Genomic DNA, 13,503 nt, shown 5'->3' with positions numbered 1-13,503 from the left:
TCTGATAGTCCAAGCTTTATTAATAAACATCTTGGTTTCCACCCAGAGATCAGTTCTGTAGCTGAACCTCATTAGGCAATTCTCATTACTCAATGTGATACTGAAAAACACCAGTAATACTGAAGAAAAAGACATTTAGTTGCACTTCCCCTCCTAGAATAAAGCAAATGAAAGGCGACTAAATCCCAGTGTGTCACATTTTATGAATGTAATTATCTCTTACACCTCCTCCCTCAGGATTTTACACAGCTTGAGGCTTTGGGGTTTTTGCTTGGTAAAATAAAGTCCCCGTAGAGTTACTAAAGGAAGAGTTTTGGCTGAAATTTTATTATACCACTTTAAGAAAGTCTACTTTGTTGAATGACTTCCCTAGAACTATTTATATCAAACAGCTCAATTTTGCACACTCAGGTGGACTTTGGTATTTACAGTCAGCAATCCAAACACAATTCCACTAAGAATTATGCTTTTAAAAAACAGTCAGAAAAAGCTATGGGGAGTAAAAGGAACTACCACATCACATTTTGGAAACACCAGTCACAGGATGCCAACTGCAGATCTGCATTTCTGATGTCTCCTTCTCTCTCTCTCCAGTAAATAATGGGCCAAGAAAGAGTACAGGGTAAGAACTTACCAGCTGGACAAGGCAGGTACTCAGCAAATAACTGTTACAAAACAAGTGCTTGGCTCTCAAACTTCAGGAGTCTGACCACCAAAGTAAATGATTTTTTAAAAACAACTCTATGGAGCAAGAATTATCTTCTAGAGATAATTCATAAAAAATATGAAGTTCTCTAACAAAATAATCCTCCCAAATGAAACCATTCTAATTTTTGTCCTACCAGAAGTATATCACACCTATTACGAAATGTCACACCTAGGATGAATACCAGATTTTTAAGAGGATTAAAACCAACACACCCTGAGTATCACAAATGTACTTAATTCTCAGTTCAATAAAATATTGGAATATCAATTTATTAAAAAGTTATGTGAACTGTACATACGTAAACTGCAATATAGCTGAAAAATCTGAAATATATAATTTTAAATGAAAATCATTTATTTCTGAAAATATTTAAAATATTGCATTTCTGGCAGCAAATTCAAAAGAAGTGCTCTGGAATGGGTGCAGTCTCTCTGTGCATTTGTCTTCAAGGCATGAAACACATCTGCTTTCTGATTTTTCACAGCACAATCTTGTGACCACTTTCTTTCTGACTTGTAGAGACAGAATTCGATTTCCAAGAACAGGAGCAGAATTTTTAACAGGAAATGCTACGGTCCTTGTTGGTGCAGACAACACACTTTCCGAGAGTCCATGGCACCTTGGAAATCTGCTAGCCATCCTGCATAAAACTGCATCAGATTGTGCTCACAACTTAGAGAATAAGTCTTTGATTGATAATTTTTCTGTTTATTTCCGCCAAGGCCACTGAAAATACGAAGGCCTTTTCATCTGAAAGGTTAGCATACATGTCAACTTCTTTTTCTTGTTTCTCTGTAGAGGAAAAAAAAGTCACTATTAGAAGCTTTTCCCATTATTTGAAGTTAATGCAAGTTACACAGAAATTAATAAATTATGTGAAGTAGTGGAATTGAAGTTAGACAACCAACTCCTATGCACAGAGGGAGTGAGAAAGAGGAGGAAGTAATAGAGGCACACAGAGGTGCTGGAAGAGCCACAGAATGAGTCAGCCAAAAGCATGACCGAATTTCTCCTCCTTAACAATGAAGGGAGAATGAATCATATCTTTATGTTAATGAATCATTAACATAAAGATAAGTATTCAAGTGTTCCTTCAGGTTTTTTTGGTTTTAGTGGTCTGGGTTTTTTCTTTACATGACCACCTCCCACCCAAGAAAACAAAGTTATTTCACAATATGCTCATTAAACACAAGATTTGCCCCCTCACTTCACAACTACAAGAAAGAAACCCGAGAGTTTAATGACCATGTCAAAGGCCAAAGAGCAGATACTTGGATGAAGTCAGGCTCCAAATTTATCATCATGCACATTTCTGGACTTTCTACACTGCAGACTTTCCATCTTCTCCCAGCTGTAGAACAATGCTAACACACCTCACTGAGCAAGTAAAAGCCCATGAGTTCCCTGTGCTGATGCTGGCTTGCTTCAATGCCACAGACACACAACAGAAAGCCATCAAAAAGTTTCTGTACTGCAGTGCTCAAATAACCTAAGTTACACTACAAAAACTCATAAAATAATACAATTTGAGAAATACCACTTGCATAAATACCACCTCTTCCAGATTATGACTAGTTCTATCCCAGATTAAGTAGCCACAGGTAGCTGACACAAATTGTTAAGAAAATAAAGCCAACAAAGAAACTTTTGTCAGCAGAAACCAGGCTTGTAAACAGAAGAAAGAGAGAAATACACTCAGAGCTTTCAGCTGTGGAACTCCATCTCTAATCCAGGTTCCATGTGGCCTGGACTCTTTTCCAGTCACAAAACAAAGCTCACCTGAGAGACCCCTCTGCCTCACTAACCCACAGTCACACACATCCACACTGGCAACTGCTCCACCCAGACACCTAAACTAGCATGGGAAAGCCAAAGAAAAGGCAGCACTGGAAAACAGCAGAAAGCATGATCAGGAACAAAGATCCCAGCAGCTCCCACCTCCACCTACTCACACAGTTACCCTTCAATGGGTTCCCACTCATAACAATGGTTTTATTTGGCTTCACATTTGTGTTGCAGCTACAGAGAGAACTCCAGCAGACTGCCTTCCATGCGAAATCAAGTGCTTGTGCTCAACAACTCAGTGGGAGAAGCTCCAAAATCCTTTACCACTGTGTTCTGACTTAATACTGACACAGAAACAGCAGAAGCCAGCTTTTTGCTGACTTCCTGGCTATGCAAGGCAATATCCTCTCGTGCACTGAGTTTGAAATGAGTTTGAAAGTGAGTTTTGCTGCCAGTCCTACCCTGCAGTTGAAGACAAATCAGCTTCTGTATGCACAGCCTGGGCTGCTCCACTTCCTCCCTCTCACCATTTAAAAATTAACAATACTGGGAGTAGTTCTGAGTACAGACACTACACACACTGGTTATTCCACATTAACCTTTTCTATTTTCATATCTAAGCCCCACCCCTTGTTTCATACTTCCTGATCCAAACAAATCCAGCCACAACTTGAACATATCAGCAAAATTAAAAAACTCCCTCCCCCTGCACCACACCCTAGTTGCTATTAACAGACTGTGAACTTCTTAGTTTCCCTTCCTCCCAGATCAGCCTTATTCTGAGACTTCAGCTTGCTGAAATCTTGATATCAAAGAGCATGAGGGATTAACACAGATGTGCAGGCTCCATGCACTCTCAGGACAATTGTAGTTCTCATCAGTAACGAGTGAAGAGCTCACACTTGCAAGGCATTTTACCATACACTACTCCTAGGATACCACAGGTATACATACACTCTGAAAACTTTCCACTTCAGTCTTATCTGAGAGTAGTTTTGATTAATTTCTCTATTATGACCTAAAGAAAAACAGAATTGTGTTTCTACAAGATAGCAAGACATTAATAACTAGGGAGTTTGCTATACAACTAAGAGGCTATTTAGGCAAAAATAGTTTTTTCTGGATCACATCTCTTGTATCCCCAGATCTCCTGCAATTCCCTTATACTGCAGTCCTTAAAACTGATTATGTATAAATCACATATGGTCCTCCCCTTCACAAATTTTGTAGGGATTCATTTTTCAAGACAGCAAGTTACTTGAAATATCTGCACTGGGAAAGTAAATATGTGAGTAATGCAGCTGTAAATTACAGAAAAAAAGAAAACTTGCATTAACAAAATGTATTCAGCTTAAGTTTTATCAGGATACTGAAGTGTATATATCTACCTTTATGAAGATTTGGCCTGCTAAGAAATGAGTCTGCTTCAGCAAGTCTACTGCTCTTACTGAGACTTATTGCTGGTAACCTTTCAGAGCAACCAATACCACTTCCTCCAGTATAAAAGGGTTTTTGTTTGCTTTACTATAATCAGGCTTTTTACCCAGATAACAAGGCAACCTGGGAACCAGTCTAGCTGTGTGTCACAGTGCCACACAGCAAAACAAAGAACACACCTCCACAACAAAATCAGAGTCAAATTATTATGGAGTGTTTGTATTTCCAAAATACATTGCAGTACATCTGACAAGGAAATTAAGTGACAATTTTGACAAGCCAAGGCTGCAGGGAGGAGTTCCCATTTTCCAGGGTCATCACATGGCTCTGAAACATGTGATAGGGTAATTTTCTGGGTCCCACTACTGCCATATCCCCTCAATCTGCATCTGCTTCCTTTTTCCTCCCCCTCCATTCCTTCTTGCTAAATCTGCAGGGAAAATAGCTTGTTTTAAAAAGCCTTTTTGCTTATTCTATTCTTCTTAATTGCCACAGCTCTTTGCTCTAATGTGAGCCAGTCACGGAGGACACAAAAGAACCAGTCAAAGGCACAGACATAACTGGGAACAAGCACACTGTGTATGCAATTGCATGACAAGCAAGGAAGCAAAGCTACAGATGCCATTGGGGTCTTCAGGAAAGAAATTTTCACAGCTGGATGGTCTTCAAATGTTCAGATAATCTGTTTTTCCATGTTAATACCACTGAGGTGTTTTCTGTCTGCCTGCTTTCCCATCTACAAATGCATTAGGAACCAAGTATCTAAACCACGCAAGCAGTGGCTTCTTTTTAAGTCTTTGGGGCAAAAGCACAACCTCTAGTGGCAACTAAGAAGGACCCAAAATATCCTTGAAACATACAACAGGCAAGGAAATAAGATACTGACATCTGGCACTGCAGAGCTGACTCAACACATACAGACTGCTGCAAGGACTAGCAACCACTCACACAACAACTACCCTAACTGTACTAGAGTAACAGTTGTTTAATATACACAAACAACACTATCAAGCAGCACATGTGGTAAAGGAATAATATTTCTGAAATTCCCACTAATTACTCCACACACAGTAGTTTCGATTTTGTAAGCAACTTGAAAAGGGAGAGGTCAATGTTAACTTGTTTTAGTAATTACTTACAAAAAGAGAAGCTCCCTGCTGAATTTATTTTTATAGCCATGATAGCCTTATATATTAACCTTTTTTTAAATCTGCCTGATAATCATAACAGTGGTCTACACAGAAGTAAAAAAATATTCTAAGCCTACTTATTCCTGAACAATAAGATGAGCTGCACGGGGGCAAAGACAATGACAAATGGGTATGAGCCAAATCCCTGCACTGGAGGCTGAGGAAGAAACAGCCATCACAAGAGCAAGGAAAAGGCAGGGTAAAAACAGCACAATAAGATGAAGGCAACCTTATCAAGTAAGATTCAACTTTAAGGAAACACCAAGAAAAGGCACACCACACACACTCTCATGCCAAGATCCCACTACACCCAGATCTCTACACTTCTACCTCCAAGCACTGCAGTATTGTCACACTTTGGAGTTTGCAGCAAGAGGTTTGGACAGGAAAACATGTTCTTCTCTTAATTTAATCTCTTAATTAAATATTCTCTTAATATCCCGTTTGCAGCAAGAGGTTTGGACAGGAAAACGTGTTCTCTTAATATCCTCCCTGCTGTCAAATTCTTGCTTTTTGGAAACTATAAAACATGTTTTGAGAAAATAGTTCTTTTCCTTTGGTTGCTTATATTGCTTTCCTCTTTGTCAGGGGACAGAAAAGAAGATTCACTTTGACACTTTTATAGGGCAACCCAACCAGCTCACTGGAATTTTAAAACCAAGGCTGTTTGTGAACAAGACTGGCAGTTAAATGCCTAGAAAGGACCCTAAAGCTACCAGACAAAGTCCAGCTTGGGTCACTACCAAATAGGGAAGCTATTATGACTTATTGACATCAATAAGTCATGTGCAACAGTGATGATATTAGATGCTACAAAGTGCATTTCTATTACAGTAAAACAATTGCCATCTGGAAAACGTACAGAAATGAAATTCCACCTCCTCTTCCCACATTGAAAGCACTAAAAAACCCCCAACAAATCCAATTTATACTTGGTTTTTACATTAAAGAAACATTAAGAATTAGATTTACGTTAAACAGCAGAGATATCAAACTTGGTTTTAAGTCAGAAATTGAAGGACTTCCCAACATGGATTATCACCTTTTTTTTAAATATAAGGTGGAAAGGAAGAAATAATTGCATTTCTGAATTATGCCACATGATACACTTCAAGATCTTCAGGAGTTTTGGGAACAATATCTGCTGAATATTTGGATGAAGTTTTGTCATTCCCCTCTTATCTGCCTTCCAACCTTCTGAAGCCCATGCTAAGTTTTGGATTCATAACTCAGGTCTAAAATCACTATCTCCAAAAACACAGCTAGAAAACATAGTGTCAATAGGCTCTTAAAACAAGAGGAACCCTAAGTGACAGTTACATTCTTGAGGGCTTCTAGAATTACTCTAGCTATACAGCAGCCTCCTTAATCATTTTGTATAACGATTAAAACCAGCAGGTCACCAAGGAACCTTAACAGGCAAGAAAGCTTTCTTTCCTCCAGAAACACAGGACCAAAATTCAAGTCCTAGCAGTGATTCAAGATGCCCTTTTTACTTAGGCCCTCTGAAAGGTTTCAAGAAACTTCTAAAGTAATCCATTCATCCTAACATCCTAATCCCCTCTCTGATAACAGATATCATTATATGGTTTCTCCTTGTGATACAAAGCAGCAGCACCTCATGAAAAAAAAAAACAACCCAAAAAACACCCCCCCCCAAAAACCTACTTAACATTTCAGTCCAATGGCTTTCAACTTACATGTTGAAACTTGATACAGCGGCTAAAAATACAGATTTAGATCTTTGTAGCCAGTTTCATCAGACACTGAAACATAAAACCAGAGGTCTCTACACATGCAAATCAGTCCCTTCCTCACATTAAGGTATCAGGTACTGGCTGAACCAGTCTACTTACTGAATGGTATAAAGGTTTGCTGATTAAAAAAGATACAAACAGAAAATTCAACAGATTTCTGCAGCTCTCATACCTCTTTCTTCCTCGTGCTTTTTCGCTGAGGCACTCTTAGGTCTTCCTCTTCCCCGTCTGCTGTGGTCTGAATGGCTGTTGGACCTGGATCTTTTTCGGTTTTCCAAGTCTTTATTTACTGCAGAATTGATCTTCTCTCGTTTAACTCTCTCTGTCCGCCTCCTTTTGGCCTCACTCTTGTTTTCTGTGCAAATGGACAGAAATTACATGATCCAGGGTTATTTTCACCTTTGTTCTTCATTTTCTCTTAATGTTTACCTTTACCAACCCACCTTTTCCTTTAAAGTGCTCAGATTCCCATACCTTTACAGAACAAGTGCATCTGCACAATATCCATGCAGAAATTAGGGTGCCAGATCCAGAAGGGTGCTTCACTTCTTGATTCCAAGGATCAACCCTTTCATTACTTCAAAACCATTTTGCTGCCTGAGATGTTTGCTGGTACACAAGAAGCTGTTTCCCAACTAAGATGGGAACACCAACTGCACTCATCACAGCTTTTAAGACACCCCATTGTATTTGTTCCACTAGGAAATGTTAATCATACAGCAAACCACAGCACTGGGGCTTCCAATGACACTGACAATGAAATCATTGTCAATCAATCTGCTGCTCAGACAAATCGAATGCTGAGTCAACAGTGCTGGCAGAGAATGCCTCAGAACACAGTGAACGTGTCCCACCACATCCAACCTGTGACAGGGCCCCCTCATGCTCACTGCTGAACAGGTATTGTTCTCTTCAACACCCAACTCAGTAAAATAAAGGAGCATTTACATGAGTTTTAGCTGGAAGTTAAGCATGAATTAATGAGCTTGGGTACCAAATATCATTCAGTCACCACAGCACCCTCATGGATTAGCTGCACATTTGTAAGGCTGCAGCACCACTCCACAGCAGCTGTACTGCTGAAAATACTGGAACAACATTTTGTAAAAGAAGTTGTGGTTACCTTAGGAGCACAATATAGACATACACAGTGTCCTACTGTATCTCTCTGGGGAACTGATTTCCTTTGGCTGCAGCTGTCCCATTGATCTTGAACTGACACGGGGTACAAGCAGGGTCCAGTCACTGAAGCTCATACAGAACCTGCACTTCACAGTGCCACACCAGGGTGAGGCAGCAGGGGAACCTCTCCAGACCCTGTCTAAGCCCTGCTCATACAGGGCCACCAAGAGCCAGCTGCCCAGGACCGTGTCCAGAAGGCTTCCGAGTACCTCCAAGGATGGAGACTCCACAGCCTCTTGGACAACCTTTGCCAGTGCTGGCTCACACCCACAGTAAAAAGCACTGTCCAGAGCTGCTTTCCAGAAGGAAACATTGATACAAAACATCAAATAGCTGACTTCCATTTTGTAGGTCTGGCAGATCATTTTAAAAAGTAGGTATTCTAGATCAGATATTTGTTGGGTTTGTGTCAGTTTTTTTGTTTTTTGTTTTTTTTTTTAATATATATATCTTCCCTGTCAGGCTCTTTTTCTGACTAATTCCTACTACTGGAGGAAGCAATATAAATGAACACAGGGAGAATGCTATTCATGCCAGAAAGCATATTCAACTGACTTCTTACTGTGTCCATCAACAAAAGACACACAGGTCAGGCACAAAAAAAGCACTATTTAATTTAATCATGGAGAGAGAAGCAAGATCCACCCAGTTTTAGATGAAACATTATGACCAATTTTTTATTTGAAAACCCAGCCTCAATCAGCATGTGCTCTGAAATCAGATCCTTTTGGGACCTCAACACATTTAGCTTCAAAACAGGATTAACACAAAGCGTTTTGTAAGGGGTTATTTTGCACAATGATCAGCTAGAACATACACAGAATAAATGCCATCATGAGTACAAAGGAAGATGAAAACACCAGCTTCCCTCTTCCCCTCAAAAATCAAGAAAAAATAACATATTCAAAGTCTACCATGGACAAATTGAAGGGAAAGTGAAGTGACAACAGTCAATTCACACAAAGAAATAAAACCCACTCTCTTTTCCCTGCAGGAAATAAGGGGAAAGAATTGTTGCTCCCCTCTCCCCCACTGTGTAAGTATTACCTGTGATGGGTGGTGATCTTTCAGCACGTTTAGCATGCAAGAGTTTTCGACTGATAAATATGTAGCCACAGGGACATGATTTACATGCAACAGGAACCTGAGAAAACAAAAGACAAATTTTTCAGATAATTTCAAATCATGACAAAACTCCTGTCCCATGAAGAAAAAACACACTTAGTAACTCACATTTTGTCCTCAGAGACAACTCTTCAAACTCAGTCTGTACTGCAAACCACAGCCTGTCCTGTGTACTGTATTTAAACATAATAAAGCCAGATTCTGCTGTAAATCACTCACCAAGCCTTTTCTTTATGCAGTTGTTAAAAATCAAGCTTGAAATGTACAGCTGTTGTGATTGCTTTGCACTACTTTTCCCCAGACTGACAGGAAGGGGGTGGGGGAAAGTAGAGAGCATTAAAGGAAGGCTGAATTAAAATAGAATTAGTTTCTCTTCAGAGCTCTCAAATAACAGCAGTCAAATCAGTCAGACATTTCCAGTTTTGCTTCCTCTATATACTTGTAAAAAAAAAATAATGACGAGTTAAAACCGTCAGTACATTGTGAATGCATTCACTTTCAGCAGCATTTGAAAGCAGCTCCTTTAGAGAGGAGCAGCTTTAGAGGCACAATAGAGCCTGAAGCAAAACAGATGCATTTGCAGCATGCTCGCTGCAGACAAGGCCGGGTGGGTACAGAAGGACCTCGTTAATTCAAAATGCAAATAACCCAGCCCAGGCAGGCAAGAACCGACTGCAGGCCCGGGAGTTTGAGAGAATACAGTGCCTCTGAGCAGCTAAGCAGATAGCAGCAGTATCCTCCCTCCCCCAGAAAACAACAATGTAAAACAAGAAATACCACATTTAATATGGAAAATAACAAAAATCCACTCAGCGCAATTTTAAAAAGCAACACTGATAAATTCCAAACTCATTACCTTAGTGCCAAGATCTTTTGAGATCTTTTAGAGTACTAAGCAATACACCATGTTGCTTTGATTAGGTTTAAGACTGAAAACACAAATCAAAGCAAGTTTAGGCAGAGATCTGGAAGAGATTAAATAACACATTAAAGTGGAGTCATGCTGAAGCATGATAGTGGGGGGAAAAAGGCAGGAGGTAATTTCTCAAACGTAATTCTTTAAGACAGGTCACTACAAGTGTGCCAATACCCACTGAAACAAACAGGAGCACAGAACCACAACTGCCCCTCAATTTAGCCAGACATGGGAAGAACCAAGTTCCACAGTTCTACTGACTCAAAAAACCCTGCCAAATTAGTATGTGAATTTGTAAAGGGGAACTTAACTGCTACTCAGAATAAACAAATTATCTTGCTTTCTGTAGCACATCTGAACTCCTGCACTTCACCCTACAAAAAGCTTCCAGAGAGACTTTTTGATACAGGTTTTGCAGAACTAGAGATTTTAACTCCCTTTATGGAGACACTGACATAATAAAAATGAGTCCAACAGAGGTTTATTGAACTTTAAAGGTCAGAATTTAGCAGACTTGTGGGCACAGTCGTCTCCTTGTTCATACATCAGTGTAACAATACTGAAGTCCCACCATCTCACAGATAATTTGTGTGTGTTCTTAATGTGATACAGAATTCCAGCTAAATCCATTTCTGAACACTTGGGTCTCTCCAATAATTACCTTTCCAGGCTTGGCCTAACAAAAAAAAAACCAAAAAAAACTCTGGCCAAGCCACCCAAGGGGATTGGAACAGAGTCAGTATTTTTCAAGGAACTCAAGTGTGTTTAACAGAACAATACTGTTCTCGTGTTACAGGTTTAGCACGTAGGGGTGTGCAGCTTTGAGGGTGGGGGGCCTGGGAGAAGGGGTTTATCACTGAAACCTATCAGCTATCCTTTGAAGATCCACACTGATAACATCCTGCAACATAATTAAGGCAAAAGAGTCCTAAACACTATTTCACACTGTTTAGCATTTTCCTAATAAAAAGGGAATTTTTCTCATACAAGACATTTTACCTGATGCTAAATTAAGAAGTGATTATTATTTCCTCAGATTGACTGCAAGTACTTCAGGCTCCCTAGTTTAATGGAGCTATGCTTTGATTGTGAAAATACTGAAATATGATATGTTATCTAAATTACAAGAGAAAAAAAGTTTGGGGGGGCCTGGGAGAAGGGGTTTATCACTGAAACCTATCAGCTATCCTTTGAAGATCCACACTGATAACATCCTGCAACATAATTAAGGCAAAAGAGTCCTAAACACTATTTCACACTGTTTAGCATTTTCCTAATAAAAAGGGAATTTTTCTCATACAAGACATTTTACCTGATGCTAAATTAAGAAGTGATTATTATTTCCTCAGATTGACTGCAAGTACTTCAGGCTCCCTAGTTTAATGGAGCTGTGCTTTGATTGTGAAAATGAAATATGATATGTTATCTAAATTACAACAGAAAAAAAGTTTTTAAGTCTAAGAAGTGTTACTCAATATTTCGCTCCAATAATTGTGGCTGTCTAAATATTTCCATGCATGCCACTTCTACTGAAAAAATCAGAAACAAATGCTAAGCCCTTGCTCATGGAAGAATTTAAGAAACACCAGCACAGGACACAGTCAGATAAGAATTATATGAGTTTCCTCAAAATCTGCAAAGGGTTGACTGGTACTGTAGGCCTTAGCTCCTTGCTCCCTCTCAAATATTTGGCAGTGGAAAACAAGGTGTTTCCCACTATGAGCAATGTGTCCCGGGGCAGGACATATAAGCACATAAAATCCATGGAAGCCACAGAGGAGGTGCTAACAGAAAATCTACATTGACCAAAACGAAAACACACGATATGCATATAAGTGCAGAACAATGTGACAACTTTCACATCAGCTTAAAAATCCTACAGTGTTTTCCTTACTTATTTCCTTAACAAACTACTTATTGTTGGTAGTTTGACATTCACTACATTAAAAAAAAAAAAAGGCAACAAAAAAACCCACTCTCATATATGATTTCTCCCTCGTTTTCGTTTCTCCTTTCACCAAGCGAATAACCAGAACTTGGCACACGGTTTCTTTCTCAGAAAGAGCATTTCAGTGACGTGCCTGACGTGCCTCTGCAGCGGTTGATCTGTCGGTTAGCACATGAAAGGACGCCCACACACAGCTCAGCACTCCAGCTGTGCCAGCACGAGCAGGAATACTGTAAAAACTACGCCAGACGGAACAAAAAAATGCGATTTTTCTAAAGTTATGCAAATAGAAAAAAAATCACGTGAGGCTATTTATTTTTTGTAGGTATGGCTAAAGCAGGGGGTGACTTTGCAGAGTCACAGAACGCGTGTGACAGGCGCTGCCCCCGGCCGAGCCCCACGGGCCATTGTTCGGAGCTGCGCCGCGCTCGGCGCTCACAGCATTCCCCGAAAACGGAGACAAGCCCCTGACACGGCAAGCAGCTGCCGCTCTGTGTGAGGGTGAGCAGCTCCATTTTGTGCACACCAGAACCCGCAGGGGGACACCGACAGCTCGGGCGGGCACTCGGGAGCCGGGCAGAAATTGCACCGCAGGTCTCCATTTCGCTGCTTCCCGACCACCCCCCGGGGGAACAACACCGCTGAGCCCTCTCCTGCCCAGCCCCGGGCACATCAGGCATCCAAAGGGCAACTGCATTACATAAATCACCCGGTTCATTGTATTTCTAACAGATCACACAGTCACTAAACAACACTAGCACATAAACACGAGACTCTGCAGTCGCGCAGAAACCCCTCAGCACAATACAACTACTCCGCTACCCTGCCAGCGGGACGCGGCGTTCAACCCACATTCCATGCAAAGCTGCAAGGGCAACATCCATTGAGTTCACACAAACAGCGACTCGAGCCGCACGGAGCCGGTCTGCCCGCTCCGCCCTCCGCAGCCCAGCGCCCCCCGCAGCAGCTCACCTGCTGGTCGCACTCGGGGCAGGACTTGGTGGCCATCTTCACTTTCTTGGCCCGACTGGAGGACATGCTCGCTGCTGCCGTGGCTGGGCTCACACGGCCGCGGCCGGAGCGCCCGCCCCGGGAGGAGCCGGCGGGAGGAGCGGGAGGAAGGAGGTGGAGTGAGGAGCCAGCGGGAGGGAGCGGCCAGAGGAGGAGGTGGCGGGAGGAAGGAGGCGGAGTTGGAGTGAGGAGCCCGCGGGAGGGAGCGGCCAGAGGAGGAGGTGGCGGGAGGAAGGAGGCGGAGTTGGAGTGAGGAGCCCGCGGGAGGGAGCGGCCAGAGGAGGAGGTGGCGGGAGGAAGGAGGCGGAGTTGGAGTGAGGAGCCAGCGGGAGGGAGCGGCCAGAGGAGCCCCGCGCGCCCCCGACGCAGGACAAGCCCCGCCCACCTCCGCGCGCGCGCGCGGCCGGCTCCGCCCTTGCCCCCGGATTGGCTGCGTGGGGGCG

General features: G+C 41.8%; 1 protein-coding gene across 1 annotated transcript; it reads right to left on the bottom strand.

Moving 5' to 3' along the window:
• On the bottom strand, positions 1-13,230 carry CUNH16orf87 (chromosome unknown C16orf87 homolog). Its single transcript, XM_039721438.1, has 4 exons — positions 13,022-13,230; positions 9,108-9,204; positions 7,051-7,233; positions 1-1,501 (listed from the first exon to the last, which is right to left on the bottom strand). Exons 1-4 carry the CDS (start codon positions 13,085-13,087, stop codon positions 1,383-1,385), a joined length of 465 nt encoding a protein of 154 aa, XP_039577372.1. The 5' UTR covers positions 13,088-13,230; the 3' UTR covers positions 1-1,382.
• Positions 13,231-13,503: the final 273 nt, after the last annotated feature.

The sequence above is a fragment of the Passer montanus genome, unplaced genomic scaffold (assembly GCF_014805655.1).
Source record: "Passer montanus isolate IOZ18808 unplaced genomic scaffold, ASM1480565v1 scaffold45, whole genome shotgun sequence".
Taxonomy (NCBI): Eukaryota; Metazoa; Chordata; class Aves; order Passeriformes; family Passeridae; genus Passer; species Passer montanus.
The sequence above is the reverse complement of the archived record's forward strand: the minus strand, read 5'-3'. Positions and strand labels throughout refer to the sequence as shown.